Genomic DNA, 21,209 nt, shown 5'->3' with positions numbered 1-21,209 from the left:
TGTTTGTAACTGAAGTAGAAAATCAGTTTAACAGAAAGGTTAAAAGACTTCATAGTGATAAGGGAACTGAGTACGACTCGACGACTTTAATGAGTTCTTTAACTCACATGGAGTAATACACGAAAAGACTGCACCTTAGTCTCTGAAATAAGCGAAAAAGCCAAAAGAAAAAATAGAACTTTAGTTGAGCTAGTAGTTGCTATTTTACTTAGTTCAGAAGCCGCATCTTATTGGTGGGGTCAAATCATCCTTACTATTTGTTATGTGCTAAATAGAATATCAAAATCTAAAACCACAAATTCACATTACGAAGTCCTCAAGAATAAAAAACCAAACTTGGCATACTTTAGAACTTAGGAATGTCTAGCCTTTGTAAGAATTCCAGACCCTAAAAGAATAAAGCTTGCTAGTAGAGCCTATGAGTGTGTTTTTATAGGTTATGCCATAAATAGTAAAGACTATAGATTCTATGACCTAGTAAACAAGTGATCATTGAGTCAAATAATGCTGACTTCTTTGAGGATAGATTTCCTTTTAAATCGAGAAATAGTGGGCGCTCAGGATTTAGTAGTTTAACCCTAGTTAGAAATCCTACCTTTATAGAGGAAGTTGACCCATAACCTAGAAGAAGCAAAAAAAACTAGAACCGTCAAGAATTTTAGGGATAACTTCCAGACCTATAATGTAGAAAAAGATCATAAAGACTTAAAAGCCGTCATGTCCTCTGTAGATGCCAACTTATGGCAAGAAGCTACAAATGATGAGATGGACTTTCTTGAGTCAAATAGAACTTGGCACTTAGTAGACCTACTCCCAGGTTGTAAGACAATAGGATGCAAATGGATCCTAAGGAAGAAGCCTAGACCTGATGAAACAGTTGACAAGTTTAAAGCCAGATTAGTGGCAAAAGGCTTTAGACAAAGAGAAAACATAGACTTCTTTGACACCTTCTCCCCTGTCACTATAATTACCTCAATCCTTGTTTTATTTTCTCTTGCTACCCTTTATAACCTCGCAGTACATCATATGGATGTAAAGACCGCCTTCCTAAATGATGAAATTGAAGAAGAGATTTACATGGAATAACTTGAGGGTTTTATAGTCTATGGCCAATAAAATAAGGGTTGTAAGCTAGATAAACCTCTATATGATCTAAAACAAGCTCCTAAGCAATGACATGAAAATTTTTATAACCTTATCCTCTCTAAAGATTTCAAGGTCAATGAAAGTGACAAATGCATCTACTATAAGTTTGAAAATAATCTTTGCACTATCTCGTGTATGTATGTAGATGATTTATTAATCTTTAGGTCGAACTTGCACATCATAAATGATGTGAAATCTACATTAAGTGCAAACTTCGACATGAAAGACTTAGGAGAAGCGAGTATAATCTTAAGAATAAAAGTGATTGGGTCTAAAAAGAAAATTTCTTTGGATCAATCTCACTATGTAGAAAAGATTCTAAAGAAATATGATTACTGTGAATGTAAACCAACATATACTCCTTATGACCCTAGTATTAAGTTGTTCAAGAGCATTGGTAGCTGTGTTAATCAATCTGAGTATGCGAGCATCATAGGCAGTCTTACGCTGCTGACTGCATTAGGCCTGATATAGCTTATGTTGTAGGATTACTTTGTAGGTTTACAAGCAGATCTAGTATAGAACGTTGGAATGCTATAGAAAGTGTTATGAGGTACTTGAAGAAAACTCAAAACCTAGGATTACATAATCAAAAGTTTCTTGTTGTCCTGGAAGGATTCAACGATGCTGGCTGGAACTCCCTCTCAGATGATTCAAAAACTACAAGTGTCTATATCTTTAATATAGCAGACGGAGCTATCTCTTAGAAGTCCAAGAAACAGAGTATTTTAGCATAATCTACGATGGAGTAAAAAAGGATAGTAGTAGCAACAACTAATGAAGAAGGAGGCTAGCTTAGAAGTCTGCTATAAGATATTCCCCTATGGGAAAAACCGATACCAACCATATTGATCCATTGCGATAGTACTGAATCAATTGCAAAAGTTCAAAATCATTACTACAACGGAAAGAGATGACAAATACGTCGTAAGCACAATACCATTAGAGAGTTCCTAACTGCTGGTGCAGTTAGAGTGCATCATATACGAACAGATGAAAACTTGGCAGATCCTTTGATGAAAGGACTGGCCAGAGATAAGGTTTTCAAAACATTAGAAAGGATTGGACTCATGCCTATAGAAAGATGAATTACTGTGAGGAAAACCCAACCTGTAGATTGAAGATCCTAAGAAACAAGTTCAATAGGTAATAACTGATCACTAGTGATAAAGTGAATCACGGTAAAACGAACAAAAAGTTCCCTTCCTATACCCTAGAATATGAGCATGATATTCTAAAGCGTAAGAAAGTTTGAACTTAGTTTTTAATGAGATCTATACTTGATGTCAAGTGGGGTACCTAGCTACAGGGGTATTTCTTATAAACTCACCTATGTGAATGTGCAAGTGGGGGCCGCTTCCTATGGAGTTCTTGGCATACTCTCTAAAGCGTTCACTAAACCGGGATACACGTGTTAGGCTTTAAAGCACGGGTTTTCGAACTACACCCTAATGATACTGTATATGAGATGTTGTTACAAATAGAGTTCAAAACCAAGAGTTACTTCAGTATATTCTGAATCATCTACACTATGTAAAGGTTCAAGTCGTAAGACACCTATGCTTATGCACATTATTGTATAGACTGATATTGCTCGATAAAAAATGTTTTTCTTATGTTTTTAAATTTTCAAATGGGGGATTGTTGGTGAAAATTCAAGTTTTTTTTTTTTTTAAAAAAAAAAGGAAAAAAGACATTTGGTAAGAATCCCAGATTGCTTATTTTTTAAAGAGGAGTATCCTTCTTATACTCCTACCTTAGGCTATGGGTTTGGGCTCTAAGGGGTGCCCATATTTTAGAGGGAGTGAGGAGATAGACAAATGTGGGTACAATGGACATCCCACACACGTGCGTCGTTGTTCGTTCAGGCGTAGCGTGACATGTGTGTGATTATTTTTTATTAAAAAATTATTATTATATTATTTAATTAATTATTCTTTTATTATTTTAAAATAAATAAAAGAAAAGGTCCCAGTCTTCCGCTCGCGTCCATAATCCAGTTATTCGTCCGCGTCTTACGCGCACGTTCTATGGCTCTACGCACCTCTCTCTCCGTTAGTTTTGCATAGCAGTTGACCTTCTAAGCTTATAAAATGCACGTGCCCTTTCATCAACCTTCACTCTCATTTTCATTCTTCATAGATTTTCTATCTCGACCTCTTCTTCCTTTCCATTTTTCATTCCCGTTTTTCGAGCATCTCAATCCTTAAGGGTGTTGCTTTTTGGTCGGGCCCAATGCAACTCCGATCGAAACAGTTTAGTAAATTTATGGTTGTTTTATCCTGGGGACATGTGGCACTTCTGATGAACTGCTTGTACAATTGGGCAAAACCACAAAACATTTTAAAGAGAGCGAGATCCTTGAGGCCTATAACAAGTTCCTGTTTTGCAAGTTTCGTTTTTTTTCCCTGACAACCGTCGTTCGTGATTATTTGCTGCTCACAAATCTTGACCATTGGAGGATAGCCAGTTCCAACAATTTTGTTGTGTAATTGGAAGAGGTTGAGAAGAGCTCGTTTGAGGGGAAGAAGAGGATGCCGTATCATTAAAAAATAATATTAAATTAATAAAATTTGATAAATCAGTTAGCTAACTCATATCTAACAACCACATCATTTTACCGCTAGTTGAAAGTAGTCTCAATGACCATTAAGAACTATTTCTAAAACCTCGAGGACTAAAGTGTTCGTTTTGAAACTTTAGAGACTAAATAGACATCAACCTCAAAATTCATTCACCCAAAAGTGTATTTTTTCTATTCTCTTTTATCTTTATCCATATCTAAGTCGACGCTAAATTATACTAATCACGTCATTGCTAATTATGAATATTAACTAGTGAATTAATAAATAACTGAGCCAAATCATTCGTCGGCTGATTTTTTTTTTTTTTTTAAATGAAAGTAAATGTTATACTGATCATTCCATTTTTCATAAGCATACTACAGTTGTAGTTATTTATAGAAATAGAGATATTCTAAAAAAATCACACTTCATCAGTTCATTAAAAAATTTCTGACTATATAGAATTTAATGTCTAAATGGGATCTTGTACTTCTAATAATTGAGAGCTAAAATAAAGAAAATTCACAAATGTTAAAATATCATTTTGACCTGGAACTTATTTAATGTTAGTTTAAATACTTTCCATTAATATTGAATTTAGTTCGTGCGGTCAGTTTGTTTTTTATTTTTTCATTTTCTATTAGCATCTTGGGAATATATTTAATATATTGTATTTTTTTACATCATAATTATTATTAGAGTAAATTATAAAAATCACACAAATCTATGACAGTTACAATTACACTCTCAAGCAATTGATCTCTTATTCTTATGAAACTGTTAATATTTGACCCTCAAACTTATCATAGTTATAGAAATTAAATTCTTAAATGATAAATATTGAACCAACAAACTTTTATAGGTATTACAATTTCTACAATTATGTAAGTTTGAGCATCCAATTGTAATACTTGTATAAGTTCGTTGACTCATTATAATTAAAAGTTTATGGGTACGTGTAATTGCGACTATTATTATACTTTGGGGTGGTTTTTGCAATTTGCAATTTGCAATTTGAACTTATTATTCCAATTCCGATCAAATTAATCTCGAGATTAAAGTTATAACAAAACAAACTAAAGTTAATACTTGAGTGCATCCCAGGTTGCCCATCTTTATACATTTCACTCTCATCACTCATATAAAAAATCATTAAAATATTTAAAAAAGAAATAAAAAGAATTTAACACAAGTCAAATTATGATCGGGTAATTGAGTAAGTTATACAAAGATAAGTACTATCTCGTTGAGAGTACCGATGATATTAAATAAATACTTAAATAAAAAAGAAAGAGATGAAAGAATAATAAAAATAATAAAATGGTTCCAGAATGGCCCTGTTCGGCTGTTCTGTTAAATGCGATGGCAGAGACCTTCAGATCAATTCAGTAGCTACAAATCTTTCTCCTAAACTACTTTTTTTCTTTTTTTACTTCTTTTCTCTCTAACCCTTTCTTCCTTTTCTTCTTTCTTGTGGAAGAAGATAAAGAGCTGTAATAGGCTGCCATTTTTGCAACCTTTTTCATTCTTTCTTCTTTGCTCTGTTTCTGTTGATTTTTCTGAGAAATGGGAATTTGTCCTGGTATGGAGATGCTTCAGAAGCTGCTGGAGGCGTTTTTCTCTGGCATTCTGTTGAAGTTCGGCTACGGCGGTGGCGGCGACGGTGACCAGAAGAGAATTCGAGGCACGGTGGTTATTATGAAAAAGTGTGTCCTTGACTTCAAAGATGTTAAGGCTTCGATTCTCGATCGAGTTCATGAATTCTTCGGAAAAGGCGTCACCATTCAACTCATCAGCTCGAATCCTCCCCAGTCAGGTTCGTCAGTTTTAGCTTTTCAGTTAATGATTTAACATGGTATTGAAGTTAAACTGTGGGAGATTTTACTCTCCTATTAACTTGTGCTCAACTGGATAAGACAATGACCGTATACTTTCGATCGAGATCTCTTATTGAACTAAAAAAATAGTTCGGACAATATGTTTAACCAAGAGGTTCGAGATTTAAATTTCTCTACCTTGGACAAAAGGAAAAAAGAAAGAGGGAGAGAGAGCAAAATGATTGCATTAAAGAAACATACACTTTTTGTCGATTTTTTTCCTAACCTCATCTGTTTATTATCCTTGAGTATAGCTCAATTGATCATGACCATATACTTTCTATCTAGAGATGAAAGATTTGAATTCTTCTATCGAAGTCAGATATTTGAATCTCTCGATCCTTATTAACTAAAAAAAATAAGAAGGAAAAGAAATCATTGCATTAAAGATTAAGAAGTTTTATTCTAACCGAACAACTTGCGCTTCTAAGTTTAATTATTGTATAAGAACCAGTAATATTCTAGTTTTTGTTACCGTAACACCGTTCAATTTCCTCATTTATTACTATAACCTTTCATCTCAAATTTATAGGTTCAAGTTTGGTGGTAATTAAACTTTTGAGTTGATTTGTGATTTGATGATATAATAGATGGATTAGAAACGGCGATAGTAGGGAAGGCGGCAAATTTGGAGCAGTGGATATCGACGGTGAAGCCGTCATTGACGGCGGACGAGATTGAGTTGACAGTTCTCTTTGAATGGGAAGAGAGAATGGGAGTACCAGGAGCTTTTATCATTAGAAACCATCATCCTAACCAATTTTACTTGAAGACAGTAACATTGCATGATGTTCCTGGCTATGGCTCTGTTCATTTTGTTTGCAACTCTTGGGTTTATCCTGCTCATCGCTATACTTACGACCGTGTCTTTTTCTCCAACAAGGTAAATTCTTGTCTTATGATTTATCTTTTTGTTTTGTTTTTCTCTCTTAAATTTTCATATTCCAAAATTTTGAACTTTGAAATTATTCTTGAAAAATACTTTCCAAGAGTTTAACGATGAACGGAAATTTTGTATAACTAAACAAATTGAAATGTCAGTTACAATTATATTATTCACGTAAATTAATATGATCGTTGTTGGGTAAAAAGTGAATTTTGTTAATGATATTATAGATGAGTGAAATATTCAGGTGTTGCTTGAGCTACACCTATCTTTGTCCAGTACGGTATGGACTGGACCCCAATTTATTTTTTCTTGTAGATGATGTCAAGAAGATCTCTCAATTGATAAGAATGTTCACAACAATTTTAACCTTCTATATAGTTGAAATTGAGTAATTTTTTACGACTAATATGTACTTCTAGAAATGATTTAAAAAGTTTTAAGGGTAAAAATGGAATCCAAAGTTCAGTTGAATTGGCATAGTTTAACTCCTTTTTTTTAATGTTGAGAAAATGGATTGATCAAACGATAAAGATGGGTGTTGAATTGGCTGTAAAGGGATTAAACCATAGAGTTTTTAAGCCTTTTATGGATAGATTATTTTGTAATTTGTTAGTGTATGTAAACGTGAAGTATGATTTCGAGAAAGGTTATCAAATCCCTTTATTATTAAAGTATGATTTCGAGAAAGGTTATCAAATCCCTTTATTATTAAGTTAGATCAAGATGGCATAACTTTTTCTTTTTACATATTCTAAATGTTCATTAGTTCTTTCTTATAATGGAAGTTTTTTTTTTTTTTTTTGTTTTTGGGGGGGGGGGGGGGGGGGGGGGGACTTTAATCGACAATGGGTTGGCCATCTTTTGTTCTAGTCTAAATCACAAGTTTAGTTCCAAAAATATTAGAATTGTGTCGAGTTAGTTTCTAAATTGAAGATTAAAAAGTATCTAATAGATCTATGAATTTTCAATTTTGTGTCTAATGAGTTTTTGGCCTATTCAAGTGACTTTTAAAATTCGAAGATTTACTGGACACAATATTGAAAGTTTAGGATTCTATTAAACATAAAATTTGATTTTATATTTAACAAGCTAGTTAATTTTTTAAAATTTTAAAAATGTCATAGATTTATTAGACACAAAATTAAGGACTTGTATTGGGCATTTTTGGGGTTGAGAAATATTTTAGATAAAAGCTTGAAAAATTTACTTAACTTGTAGTTTAATATTTTTAATATCATCTTCAATCTTTTTTGCTGTTTTCTTCCTTGTTAAGTCTAGTGCAGAAGAATAACCAATGAGGTTTAGGTATCAAATACCTCCTCTAAAGGATAAAGATTTGAATCCTCCTTATCCACATTTCAAAAGGAGAAAAAAAGGGTTAAAAAATACTATTCCTTCATCAACTTTTATGGAAGTAACAATCTAATATAATCTATGAATATTAATTAGTAAACGATTTAGTCATTGTACTTTAAAATTTGTAACAATTTAATCTTTAAACTTTAATAATTAACTATTTAATTCATGTACTTTACGATTTGTAACAAATTTATTGTGTATCTATCGTAAAAATATTTTAAATATTTAATTAAATTTCTGACGTAAATAGATCGATAGATTGGTCAGAGATTAAATTTATTTATAAACTATATAAACTGAGTTAATTTGCTATAAAATTTTACACCTAATTTTGATGAATTTTTTTTTATGATTGAGTCTAAATTGTTACAAGCTTGAAAGTACAATGACCAAAACTATTACAAACTTAGGGTTAAATTGTTACTATAAACATTCAAATACCAAAAGTGTTTAGAATATATATATATAAGAAACAAGAAAGACTTAAGCATAAAATACCTATCAGTTCTTTCCCTCATTATACTATGAAAAAGATACATTTTTGTAGATGGCCATTAATTTTCCCTTTTCGTTGACTTACATAAATTCTTCATTTTGAGTTTTTGAAGTTTTGCAATTATATCTTATAGTAACAGGAGATTATTTTGTTTGTTCATTTGTTAAGAGTTATCTTCCAAGTGAAACACCCGAGTCATTACGGAAGTATAGAGAAGAAGAACTTGTTAACCTTCGTGGAAATGGCAATGGTGAGCTTAAGGAGTGGGATAGAGTTTATGACTACGCTTGCTACAATGATCTTGGAATGCCAAACTCGGGCAAAAAGTATGTCCGCACCGTTCTTGGTGGCTCAAAGGAGTTTCCTTATCCTCGAAGAGGGCGTACCAGTCGCAAACCAGCAAAAGCAGGTTGAGGATATAGATTTTAGATCAATTCTTTCAAGTTTATCTTCTTTATGGTTTGCTAACAAGACTTGTTTCTAAAAGAGAAGTCAGGACATCGATTCATTCTAATTATCAACTTGGTTATTGTTGTTACAGATCCATCCTGTGAATGCAGGTTGCCTTTATTGAGTTTAGATATTTACGTGCCAAGAGACGAGCGGTTTCGGAACTTGAAATTATCAGATTTTCTAGCTTATGGTGTGAAGTCAATTGTTCAGACATTACTCCCAGAGATCAAATCTTTATGTGATAAAACTATTAATGAGTTTGATTCCTTTCAAGATGTTCTGGATCTTTATGAAGGAGGAATGACACTACCAACTGAAGTATTAGGCACCCTAAGGGAACTAGTTCCTTGGCAGTTGTTTAGGGAACTGATGCGTTCCGATGGCCGTCAATTTCTGAAGTTTCCAGTGCCTGATGTCATAAAAGGTATGCAAATGTAATCCACCCTCTCACTCCGATCGAACTCTATGACGTCAAGCTTTCGAAAAACTCCCCTAGAATGCTAAATTATTACTTGTGGGGTTGCAATTCCAGAGAGCAAAACAGCTTGGAGGACAGATGAAGAGTTTGGACGAGAAATGCTTGCTGGAGTGAACCCGGTTATCATTCGTCGACTCGAAGTATGACATGCTTCAAATCTGTAACTTTGTTTACTAAATTTCCAAGGCTTCTTTCACCCGTAATTCAATTCAAATGTTGCTTTGTAGGAGTTCCCTCCAGCCAGCAAGTTGGATCCTAAAACATATGGAAACCAGAACAGTTCCATAACAGCAGAACACATAGCAGAACACTTGAATGGGCTCACTATTGATCAGGTACTGTACATACTTCATTCATCTCCTTAAACTACAACCATGAGGACTTTTTTCTTTTAGTATCTTGATCTTTATGTTACTTGCTGATCAGGCTTTGGAAATGAACAAGTTGTTCATTCTAGATCATCATGATTCACTGATGCCATACATCAGTAGAATAAACTCAACATCCACAAAGACATACGCTACCAGAACACTCCTCCTTCTGCAGGACAATGGCATCTTGAAGCCATTAGCAATTGAACTAAGTCTACCCCACCCTCAAGGTTATTATCATGGAGCAGTCAGCAAAATTTTCACTCCAGCAGAACACGGCGTCGAGGGATCTGTTTGGCAGTTGGCTAAAGCTTATGTCGCCGTGAATGATTCCGGATATCACCAGTTGATTAGCCATTGGTATTATAACCTGAAATGCTACAACAATCAAATCAATATACAAGATTGATTATCTTCCTCAATTAAACCCTTAATAACTCAATTTTACTGAACTTGCAGGTTGAACACTCATGCTGTGATAGAGCCATTCATCATTGCAACAAACAGACAATTAAGTGTTGTGCATCCAATCTATAAGCTTCTTCATCCACACTTCAGAGACACAATGAACATTAATGCCATGGCTAGACAAGTTCTCATCAATGCTGGTGGAATTCTTGAAACCACTGTCTTTCCAGGAAAATACGCCTTAGAAATGTCAGCTGTTCTTTATAAGAACTGGGTTTTCACAGATCAAGCACTCCCAACTGATCTAATCAAGAGGTGGGTTGTGTTCCATATTCCTAAATTTCATAAACATGACTCTGAAAATTAAAATTCCCTTACCCCATTTGCAGAGGAGTAGCAATTCCTGATCCGAGTAGCCCCCATGGCCTCAAGCTTCTAATAGAGGATTACCCTTATGCCGTCGATGGACTCGAAATCTGGTCTGCAATTGAGAAATGGGTCAGAGATTATTCTTCATTCTATTACAAATCAGATGAAATGGTTGAAGAAGACACAGAAATTCAATCATGGTGGACAGAGCTTCGCACTGTTGGCCATGGGGATTTGAAAGACGAACCATGGTGGCCTAAAATGAACACAAGGGAAGACTTAATCCAATCATGCACCATCATCATTTGGATAGCATCAGCCCTCCACGCCGCTGTGAACTTCGGGCAATACCCTTATGCTGGGTACCTCCCGAACCGGCCGACAGTGAGCCGGCGGTTCATGCCGGAACCAGGGACGCCGGAGTTTAAAGAGCTGGAGACGGACCCAGATTTAGCCTACTTGAAGACGATCACGGCTCAACTACAAACGATATTGGGAGTATCGCTGATTGAGAGCTTATCTCGACATTCGGTGGATGAGATTTATCTAGGGCAAAGAGATACGGCGGATTGGACTAAGGATGAAGAAGCAGTAGCGGCGTTTGAGAGATTTGGGGATCGGCTGAGAGAGATTGAAGAGAAGATTATGAGGATGAACAATGACGAGAAATGGAGGAATCGAGTTGGGCCTGTGAAAATGCCTTACACATTTCTGTTCCCTAATACCTCCAATCACTATGAAGAAGAAGGCCTCAATGTTAGAGGGATCCCAAATAGCATTTCCATTTGAGAAAACTTTTTTATTTTTATTATTATTTTTTTTTTTTTTTGAGATTATGTGAGGTTGCCAATTGGATTTGAATAATAAAATTATGTTTATTTTATGTTTTTTACTCATTTTTATTTATTTGAATTATGGGTTTAGCCTATAAAGTTTGTGTTTTTTTAACTTTTGAAATTATCTTAAGAGCAATTTGGTATGAGTAAATGAGAGATGAGAATTAATGAGGGGGATGTTTGATAAATAGGTATGAGTTGAGTTGAGTTGGGTGGATATTTATTATCATGTTTGTTAAGTCCATGAAGAAAACCTATGGGTTATTAAACCCCATTTTTTACCCACTCAAAACTCTTCTTTTTTATCCCCTCAAAACTAGGACCTTTTATATTAATATGATTGTTTTCAAAACTTATATATTAGAGAAATATTAGACCTTTTATATTAGAGAAATATTGTTGTTTTGCTAGAAGTCGAGGTTGAGGATTGGATTAATGTAGAGGTTGAACGTTGAGAACTCGATAAATAAAGAAAAACTTGGAAACAATGTATATTAGGGTTGTCGTAGGTTGAAGTTTCGACATAAATAACTCGACAAACAAAAAAAACTTGGAAACAATATGTATAAAGGGTTGTACATAAGTCGAAACTTCAACCTTGTACAAGTGAAATCTCGCTAATTTTGTGATGAGGATCTCGCTCTAGAAGGAAATCTCGCTAGAAATGTGGGTTGAATCTCACTAATTTTGTGATGAAGATCTCGCTCTAGAAGGAAATCTCGCTAGAAATGTCAACTGTTGAAATGCAGAGCACACACATGGGTAGACTTGCATCGTGGCAAAATGAGAAGTATGAGCTAAGAGCGAGATCGTTGAGAGTGAGATCAGTGAGAATGAGACCATTGAGATCGAGACCAACGAGATCATTGAGAGCAAGATTTTGAGCGAGAAAGTGGGAGAGAGCGAGACCAGCGAGAAAGTTGGAGAGAGCGAGAGTAGAGAAAGTTGGAAATATGTTATTTGTTAATGGTTGGTCACATTTTTTTGAAATACTAGTTCACAAATTTTTTTATTAATGGTTGGCGACATTATATTTTTTAATCTGATACTTCTCAAATTTTTTATGAATTATGGGTGAAATAGTAGTATTATGTAATTTTTTTTTATCTAATAATAAGTTCATTTCAATAGGTGAAAAACAATGAGGATCTCGCTCATGAGGGGGATCTCGCTCTAGCGAGATCCCCCTCATGAGCGAGATCCTCATTGGGAAATAACACCATAAATCTAAACTATAACCCAATATGCCCAATACGACGCTTGACATCGTTTGCTATTCTTTCTTAATCATGAAACATAATTCGGTAGCGAGATCCCCCTCATGAGCGAGATCCTCATTGGGAAATAACACCATAAATCTAAACTATAACCCAATATGCCCAATACGACGCTTGACATCGTTTGCTATTCTTTCTTAATCATGAAACATAATCCGCTAAATACCTTACCCTTTCAGGAATAACTTGTGTATCCCTTTCCCTATAAAGATGGATACTGTCGAAGACCTCTTTTCGATCATAAGAATTATTTTGCACTCTCAAATACAGTTGTTCATAACACTAACCACGTTATTGAAAAACTACCGAAGGATAGAGAGACAACCGACATATGCTAGGCACTGCATTAGGCAGTTGACCTTCTTTCGCCTAATTTACGAGAGTGACTTGGCATGTCGTGAAAGCACCCGAATGGATAGACGTACCTTTACGATTCTATGTAATATGCTATGGTCGACTGGTTGTTTGGAACCAATAAGATGTATGGACGTCGAAAAGATGGTTGTGATATTCCTACACATTCTTGCACACGATGTCAAGAATCGAGTGGTACGTGGAAACTTTTCGAGGTTTGGTGAGACAGTTTCGAGATATTTCAATGCAGTTCTTAGCGCAGTCTTACAACTTCACACTGTTTTGTTAAGAAAACCAGAACCGATCACAAATACATGCACCGATGGAAGATGGAAGTGGTTTCAGGTACAAAAAGTACTCAGTTTTTTACATGAATACGTCATAAATATGCATGCAACGATAGATTTTTTTTTTTAATTCATTCTGATCACTTGAGAGAAACAGAATTGTCTAGGTACGTTAGACGGCACATACATTAAAGTGAATGTTAATGTCGTCGATCGACCTCGATATGGGATGAGAAAGGGAGAGATTGCCACAAACGTTCTTGCGGTATGTGATCAAAATGGGAGTCCGTCTTCGTTTTGCCAGGGTGGGAAGGGTCTGCAGCCGATTCAAGGGTTTCTAGGGATGCGGTTTTGCGACCGTACGGATTGAGGGTTCCAAAGGGTATTATAATAACCGTATACGTTATTTAAACATGCGTACCTGCCACAACACATGTGCATGACATTTCGAAACGTGTACAGGATACTATTACCTATATGATGCTGGATACCCCAACGCTGAAGGATTCTTAGCGCCGTACAGAGGGGAATGATACCATCTCTCTGATTGGCGTGGAGCAGGAAACGCACTGACAACTGCAAGAGAATTTTTCAACATGAAACATTCTTCAGCAAGAAACGTTATCGAGTGAGCATTTGGGTTGCTAAAGGGGCGATGGACTATTCTTAGGGGAAAATCATTCTACCCAATACAAGTCCAATGTCGAACAATAACTGCATGTTGCCTTATTCACAACTTGATCACAAGGGAGATGGGAATCGGTGCAATGCTTGACGTGCCCGATGAGGAGAATTCTACATCAGTTGGTCTTAATGGGGATCATATTGAATTTGTTGAATCATCAGAGGAATGGACCAAGTTCAGGGATGACTTAGCAGTCGAAATATTTACTCAATGGCAAAGAGCTTGATTATTCAATGTTCATTGCTTACTTTTCTTTTACTACTGAATGGAATTTAATTATGGAACATTCCAAGTATGTCGTGAAAATGTTTTATGCCAAGACTCTGTGTGAACAAGTTAAATTGGAACATATAATTTCAGCAGTTTATCCTTTGTTTGTGCATGTGTTTAATTTATAGCATCTTTTCATTCAACAAACGTATGCATGCAGCATAATGGCAGGTAATGGTAAGATGTCTAAACACGTATGGTCAAAGGTGGAGGACACTAAGTTGGTGGAAGCTCTATTGTATTTGGTGGAGACTGGTTAGAGGTCCGATAATGGGACGTTTTGACTAGGATACCTACAACACTTAGAGCGAATTTTGCATAAGAAAGTCCCTGGGTGTGCACTGAATCAGAACACCATTGAGTGCAAGGTGAGGAGTCTGAAGAAACAATACAACGCAGTATCAGAGATGTTAAGTCAGTCGAGGTTCGGCTGGAACGAGGAGTTCAAATGTGTCCAGGTCGAGAGGGAGATTTTCGATCTTTGGGTTCGTGTAAGATTCTAGAAAAAAAATGTACGGATACGTGTTATAATATAAATATTAATAATGTGTATGTGTATCAATGCAGAGTCATCCCAATGCGAAGGGGATGTGGAACAAGTCATTCCCACATTACGATGACCTCTCCACGGTATTTGGGAAAGACAGAGCAGTAGGGAAATCAAGTGAGGACCCATACGTGATGGCGACGAATGCATTCAGAGAGTTTGAAGATGAGATTCGACTTAGATTACAGGACTGTCACACCCCTGAGGTTCGCCAGACAGAGTCACCATTAAATCAAGATGAAATAGATGAAGAGCCAGCAGAGCAATCTACAGGTAGAGCGAGTGTACCTACCGAGTCATCTCGAGGCAGTAAAAGGAAGAGGTCATCATTCCAAGCTGAAATGATCGACATCATGAGATCGACTGTTGAAATGCAGAGCACATACATGGGTAGACTTGCATTGTGGCAAAAGGAGAAGTATGAGCTGGAGTTCGGGCATCGGAAGGAAGTAGTAAATGCCATATACAGCATTGATGGCCTGGATGAGGATGATCAGATTGACCTTGTTGTCACAGACATTCAGAAGACAGATTACTTCCTTGCAGTACCAGAACACACACAGAAGAGGTACTGCCTCCGTCTACTAGGAAGAAACATGTAGACTGACCACACCCCTATATTTTGTTTATAGCTCTTTTGGATAATAGCAAATGGACAATGGACTGTCATGTTGAAAAAAATGATAACTTTTGCATACTTGAAAATATGTAATTTTTGTGTTTGTAAATATAACTAATATTATAAGTATCGAAAAGAACATATATTTTGTAAATTTTTTTTGGATATATATACATACAAACATTCAATATGAAATATATATACCTTCAATATATATACATACAATATACAATATACCAATTAATTGAGCAGCAATATGAAATATATTTTGTTGGTATGTTTTACTAATTGAAGAGAATTAGAATTATTACAGTTTTTGAAAAGAATATATGAAAAATAATCTATTATGTTCTACAAATTGAGAAAAAAAAGTGAGATCGTCCAGTTTATGTCATAAATGATTTGAGAAAATACGTGTATATTTGAAAATTAATCAACAATAGCAAAGCATAAAACTAAAAAAATGAAAGAATGAAATAAAAAACAAACATAAAAAAATAGAACTAATCTCAGTCACAAAAAAACTGCATCAGATCCTCCAACTCAACTCAATTCAACTCTGCACAACAAACACAGACAATAATTATCAACTCAACTCAACTCTGCACAACAAACATAGACAGTAATTACCAACTCAACTCAACTCTGCACAACAAACACAGATAATTTAACTCTCCATATAATAATTACCAACTCAATTCAACTCAACTCTCTACTTTTATCACATACCAAACACACTCTAAGAGTTTTTGATACCTTTGTTTGGTGTAAGATTTATGAGATTCGATATAAAATAGTATATTTTCCGACATCATTTATTTCATGAATAAAGGTATTTTTATAGCTTACAAAAGTATGAGTTTTTTCTATCCCTTTCCTTTTTAAACTATAAAATTTAAGGAAAAATTTTAGTTAAAAATTGTCACGTGGTTTTTTTTTTGAAAAAAAAAATAAAAATTATATTTTTTATGTAAAAGGAAGAAAAAGCATGAGACTTTATAGTATATATACATAAAGTTGGCTCTTATTTTATATATATATATATATATATATATATATATATATATTCAATGTAAAAAAAAAGATACGTTTTTTTATTAATTTCATAAATTAAATACAAACTTATTATGTTTGTACATTTTTTAAAACGTTCTCATGCTCAATTGAATATATTCACTTTTTATTCTTCGAAATCTTATTCTCAAACATGTTATTCATATATATACTTTATTTCAAATCGTAAACTAAATAAACCAGGTATGTATTTTTTCTAGAAAAAATGAAAATCAAATAAGCAATTGTATTTACTTGACCACAAGATTTCTTTTGGGACAATGCAAAAAAAATTTAAATATATTATTTTTGAGAGAGACAAGAAATTGATTAAAATTTATTGAAAATATATTTTCTTGTACTCACTATTTATATATGTTATCATTGCATGGGGTAAAGGATTTTCTACATTCTTTAACACCCTATTAAGGGTTTATACATTTGATCAAACCGATCACTTATGTACAAAAATCGGATTTCATTATAATAATTTAAGCACCAACAGGTGTCGCCATGAGAATAGAATCAACATCATTGCAGCTCCGGTTGGTCATTTCATCATCACTATCTAATTCTACGCTCATCCATATCTCTGAAACTTCTTGTACTAGATTATGCACGGTCTCTACCACATAATCCGCCTCCTTACTTTTCACAGTCTTCCCAACCTTCATTTAACAAAAACAACACCGTATAAATTATATTTTTCAACAAATTAAAATTTTTTACTACATATCATTAATTTATGTTAATATTACATTTTTGTATTTATTTGATTCATAAAATTTCAACTTTGTGTTCAATAGGTCAAGCTGAACTTTAAATAATGTTTTAACAAGTTTTTAATTGACCTTCAATTTTGGATCTAATATGTCACTAAATATTTAAATTTTATATTTTACAAGTCATAGACATGTTCAACAATTTTTTTTTTTTTTAAAGTTGGGGAAAAAATAATGAAACTAAATTCGATTTTATATCTATTAAATCAATTAATTTTTAAAAATTTTGAACATACCAAAGTCTATGTGAGAAAAAATTTCAAAAGATAGAGAAATCTATTTGATATTTTTGAAGTTTAAAAATAAAAATCTGTATTTTAATAGTGTTTTATATAACAATTTGATTTTAGGTTCATCTGAGTACACTGTTTGTTATTATTATTATTTTTATTTTTTTACAATATTTGAAAGTACATATTTTATTTTATACTATTGACCCAAATACCTAATAATAAGAAGAAGAAAATCCTTTTGTAATTTAAATTGAAAATCCTTTTGTAATTTAAATTTAATTTTAAATTCTCTTTCGTGTGGATATAGATGACGTGGCTCCACTATTTGGATGAGATCCGTACCTACTTTTCGAATAACAAACTAGTAGATGCCACGTGCCATTTTCAAAATATTTTTTCCCATTAATTGGAATAAATCCACTTTACACCATACACACAAATTAAAGGAAGGGAAGCTGTTAGACGACTTCTTGATCACTTTTAATATTAAGATTATTTGCATGTGATTAACTGATTATCAAAGTAATAATTAGAGAACTTTTTAAATATAAAAGGTATTTAAAAATATTTACACTCTATTGCAAAAAAAAGTCCTATAAATACAAAACACTATAAAGTATAAATATCTTTTAGATTTTTCTATTTATGAATTTATCTAACAATTTTATGTATTTTCATTATTTAAACTTTTTATTTTGAAAAAGACAAAATGTTGATAACAACTATTAAGTAGCTCATTAGAAAATAAATAATGCGGATAAATTATATCATTTAAAAACTTTCATGACTTTTTTCTTTTTTAAAAAAAATCTCACATTGATCCTTCAAATATTAAATTTATTAACTTTCAATATTAAAATCTATGAATATTTTATATTGACGAAGCATCATAGTGAGCTTACATGATTTTAAAAAATAAATTTATGTAATCTAGACTACCTAAACATGATTGATGATCAAATGATGATCAAGAAGATAATTTATTAGAACTTCAAATGTTTATTAGATTTTTTTTTTTTTTATCAAATTATTATTAAACCTAAAAGTATAAGCAAATAGATTATATTAAATATAAACGTTAATTGGATAGAAAATTATCTAACAAGAATTTAAATACACGACGTTGTGTTTTAATTATATATTGAATTATTAGCTTAAATAGCCTTCACAATTTTAAAAGTCAAAAACTAAAATAAATATTTGAAGAAAAATTAAATGGTAAAATAAAACTTTATGCATCAAAATTCAAAACAAAATAAATTGTGTTAGGTATTAAAAAAAAGAAATTTAGCACGTTTAAAAGACGGGAGAAAGGAAATTTCTTACCAAAACGGTACGGAGGCCGAGGGCTTTTCCGGCGGCGATGTTGCGGACGTTGTCGTCAAGAAACAACTGCAAACAACAACAAGATAAATAAACAAACAACTAAACGAACGTCTGTGGTAGAGACCGACATTTCTCATAAAATATCACAAATTTTATTGTGCGATGGCGTACCGTACGACGAGGGTCAACATCGGCGACGTCAAGCGCGATTCTCATGGCATCCATCGATGGCTTCAAAAGGATCGGAAACTCATTTGGCCGAGTCGCCTTTGGAAGATTTGGGTTCATTGTCTCGAAACATATGATCTTCTCGAAACAATCTTCTAAACCGAGTCGACTGAGCACTTCAGTTGCATGATTCATATCGGAATTTGTGAATATCTACAAATTGAACAAGTGATTATCAACATTAAATTAAAAAATAACAAAAAGAATCGATTCATACCTTTAAACTTTATCGAAACTTTATCAGTAATATTAATTAAAACTTTAAATTAATAATGGTTTCAAGTTATCAACTTTTATATCTGTATCAATTCACACCTTGCATTACTTTGGTTGAAAAGTACAAACAAACTTTTGTTCAAAAAGTCGTAACTTTAACTTACGAGTTTTCTGTGAGGAATGGCAAGTAAGAGACGCCGGAGCTGAATGTCTTGTTTGATCCGGTCGTACGGCAACCTCCCGTGCACGAAACTAAGAAACCATAAATTACAAAACTTTACGTTTTTATTCGAGAATTATTGGGTTATCACTTGTCTTTTTCTCAATCAAAAATTAATTTCAATCATTATTATTTTAATAAAAGCTTACCCATGGTAATCATCGGCTTGGATGTCATAGCCCAATGCCTGAACATAATTAAATACACACACAAAAAGGGAAATTAGCACATAGTTTTAGAACTCTGGTTTTGTAATAAAGATTTTAATTTGTTAATGATGAGGAAATTACTCGTAAACCAGCCAGGGTGCTGCCGTATGTTTTGAAAAGCTCTGTTCGAAGAATGGGAGCTTGGGTTTTTGGGAATCCACATTTCTCGATGAGAAAATCTGTCAAATACCCAATTTCACTACTCAAATTAATCTTCAAGAACACTAAATCCCATTGATTACAAACTAATAATATAATCTTTAAGAACAAAACAAAACAGTTCTTTTGAGACCTTCGATGTTTTTCTTGCAAGCAGCAGCAATTCCAGTGTTGAATGGGTACAGAGTGTCATCTAAGTCTGTATTGAAAAGAAAAAAAAGAGTCACAAAATCTTGAACCTTCAGATCTTGGAAAAGAATAAGAAGAAGAAGAAGAGGACGAAGATACCAAAAATGAGGCAGTCGAAAGAAGAAGCCATGGGTGAAAACAGAGAGAAACAGAGGAAAACAGAGGGAAACAGAGGAACTTAGAAGGAGCAATAGAAAAACAGAGAGCGAAGAAGGGAGGGAGGAGGAGTGGCATAATATATAGGGAAAGGGGCAAGAGATAACGCGCTTGGATAAACATGTGTGGCAATGCTGACTCAGACTCCTCGTTCTTATTATTATTTTAAATTGCATTTTTTACTCTACCCAAAAATAAAGATATGATCTTCGTGACAAAGAATTGATTATTATAGTATTTGTATTTGAAATGTAGATTATTTTAATTTGAATTATAATAATATGTATTTGAGGTATAAACTTTTTTAGTTTGAGAAAAAAAAAGTTAATACAGTAGCAAAGAATAAAAAAAAATGATGAATGTAAAATAGTAAAGATGGTAGAAAATAATAAATACTGTTAAGTGTTTTGAAATAGTATTTACTGTAGTTAATTCGATACTATAAAATTTAATATTTATTGTATCAAGAGATGGTTATCAGGATAGTCCTTCCCAAATATCCTATAAAATACTATTTTGATTACATTACTTTCAAAATATCTGCTTTACTTTATGGTCTTTTTTTAAAAATGTGATTATTTTTATCATTTCGTCATTCGACCAAAACTTTAGCACGACACTTCACACACTAAAAGAGTACAAAGATTATAATGGACGTTTTGAAAGCAAAAGAACCAAGATAGTAATGTAATAGTAATTTAACCTTCTCTTAAACACATTCATGAGTTAAGTTGAGTTGATTTTCTAATATTATAAACACAACTCGATTGTTTAGATGATAAATTTCTATAATCTGAAAAACTATTTTAAGTCATGAATACAACCACAACCAACTTATAAATTTTGAGTCGAATTGAGACAGTTTCATCAAGTTTCAACTAAAACTCTGACTTTATATTAATTTATTTAAGTTTCCTAGCTTTCAAATATGTCTTCAATCAAAGGTGGTCTAAAAAGCCAACATTTTGAAAACGGTAAATAACCAACCTAACTTTGGTTTAAAATGCCTTTGGGTTAGATATAAAAATGGGTTGTAAGGGACTAAATTTTGTGCTAGTCATAAATTTATGATTATATATTTTTCCAAACCAGGTTGGTTTTGTTAGGTTCATCATACTCAAGAATTGATAATCGTAATGGACTGAAAAAAATC

At 33.3% G+C, this 21,209-nt stretch overlaps 2 protein-coding genes and 1 long non-coding RNA gene across 3 annotated transcripts; 1 reads left to right on the top strand and 2 right to left on the bottom strand.

The window, feature by feature from the left end:
- Nucleotides 1–5,007: 5,007 nt before the first annotated feature.
- Nucleotides 5,008–11,293, top strand: LOX5 (PLAT/LH2 domain-containing lipoxygenase family protein). Its single transcript, XM_039018832.2, has 9 exons — nucleotides 5,008–5,526; nucleotides 6,178–6,470; nucleotides 8,500–8,740; nucleotides 8,873–9,208; nucleotides 9,317–9,402; nucleotides 9,490–9,597; nucleotides 9,689–9,993; nucleotides 10,093–10,356; nucleotides 10,431–11,293. Exons 1-9 carry the CDS (start codon nucleotides 5,277–5,279, stop codon nucleotides 11,197–11,199), a joined length of 2,652 nt encoding a protein of 883 aa, XP_038874760.2. The 5' UTR covers nucleotides 5,008–5,276; the 3' UTR covers nucleotides 11,200–11,293.
- Nucleotides 9,951–10,798, bottom strand: LOC150032110 (uncharacterized). The gene is made up of 2 exons (XR_016525532.1): nucleotides 10,658–10,798; nucleotides 9,951–10,522 (listed from the first exon to the last, which is right to left on the bottom strand). It is a non-coding gene; the product is annotated as an uncharacterized LOC150032110 (long non-coding RNA).
- A 5,351-nt stretch (nucleotides 11,294–16,644) lies between the features above and the next one.
- On the bottom strand, nucleotides 16,645–20,157 carry LOC120092836 (uncharacterized protein C24B11.05-like). Its single transcript, XM_039051061.2, has 8 exons — nucleotides 20,000–20,157; nucleotides 19,845–19,910; nucleotides 19,634–19,731; nucleotides 19,493–19,530; nucleotides 19,288–19,375; nucleotides 18,851–19,060; nucleotides 18,680–18,745; nucleotides 16,645–17,006 (listed from the first exon to the last, which is right to left on the bottom strand). Exons 1-8 carry the CDS (start codon nucleotides 20,028–20,030, stop codon nucleotides 16,830–16,832), a joined length of 774 nt encoding a protein of 257 aa, XP_038906989.2. The 5' UTR covers nucleotides 20,031–20,157; the 3' UTR covers nucleotides 16,645–16,829.
- Between the last annotated feature and the right edge of the window lie 1,052 nt (nucleotides 20,158–21,209).

The sequence above is a fragment of the Benincasa hispida genome, chromosome 12 (genome assembly GCF_027475165.1).
Source record: "Benincasa hispida cultivar pf3 chromosome 12, pf3_genome.v1.1, whole genome shotgun sequence".
In the NCBI taxonomy this organism is placed as follows: Eukaryota; Viridiplantae; Streptophyta; class Magnoliopsida; order Cucurbitales; family Cucurbitaceae; genus Benincasa; species Benincasa hispida.
This window is presented reverse-complemented; position numbering and strand designations above follow the sequence as displayed.

Coding starts and splice junctions, on each gene's coding strand:
- LOX5 (XM_039018832.2), top strand. CDS start 5,277: ATGGGAATTTGTCCTGGTATGGAGATGCTTCAGAAGCTGCTGGAGGCG. Junction 9,209..9,316: donor AGTGCCTGATGTCATAAAAG/GTATGCAAATGT, acceptor TTGCAATTCCAG/AGAGCAAAACAGCTTGGAGG. Junction 9,598..9,688: donor ATGGGCTCACTATTGATCAG/GTACTGTACATA, acceptor CTTGCTGATCAG/GCTTTGGAAATGAACAAGTT.
- LOC120092836 (XM_039051061.2), bottom strand. CDS start 20,030: ATGGCTTCTTCTTTCGACTGCCTCATTTTTG. Junction 19,531..19,633: donor GCACCCTGGCTGGTTTACGA/GTAATTTCCTCA, acceptor AATTATGTTCAG/GCATTGGGCTATGACATCCA. Junction 18,746..18,850: donor ATGTTGACCCTCGTCGTACG/GTACGCCATCGC, acceptor TGTTGTTTGCAG/TTGTTTCTTGACGACAACGT.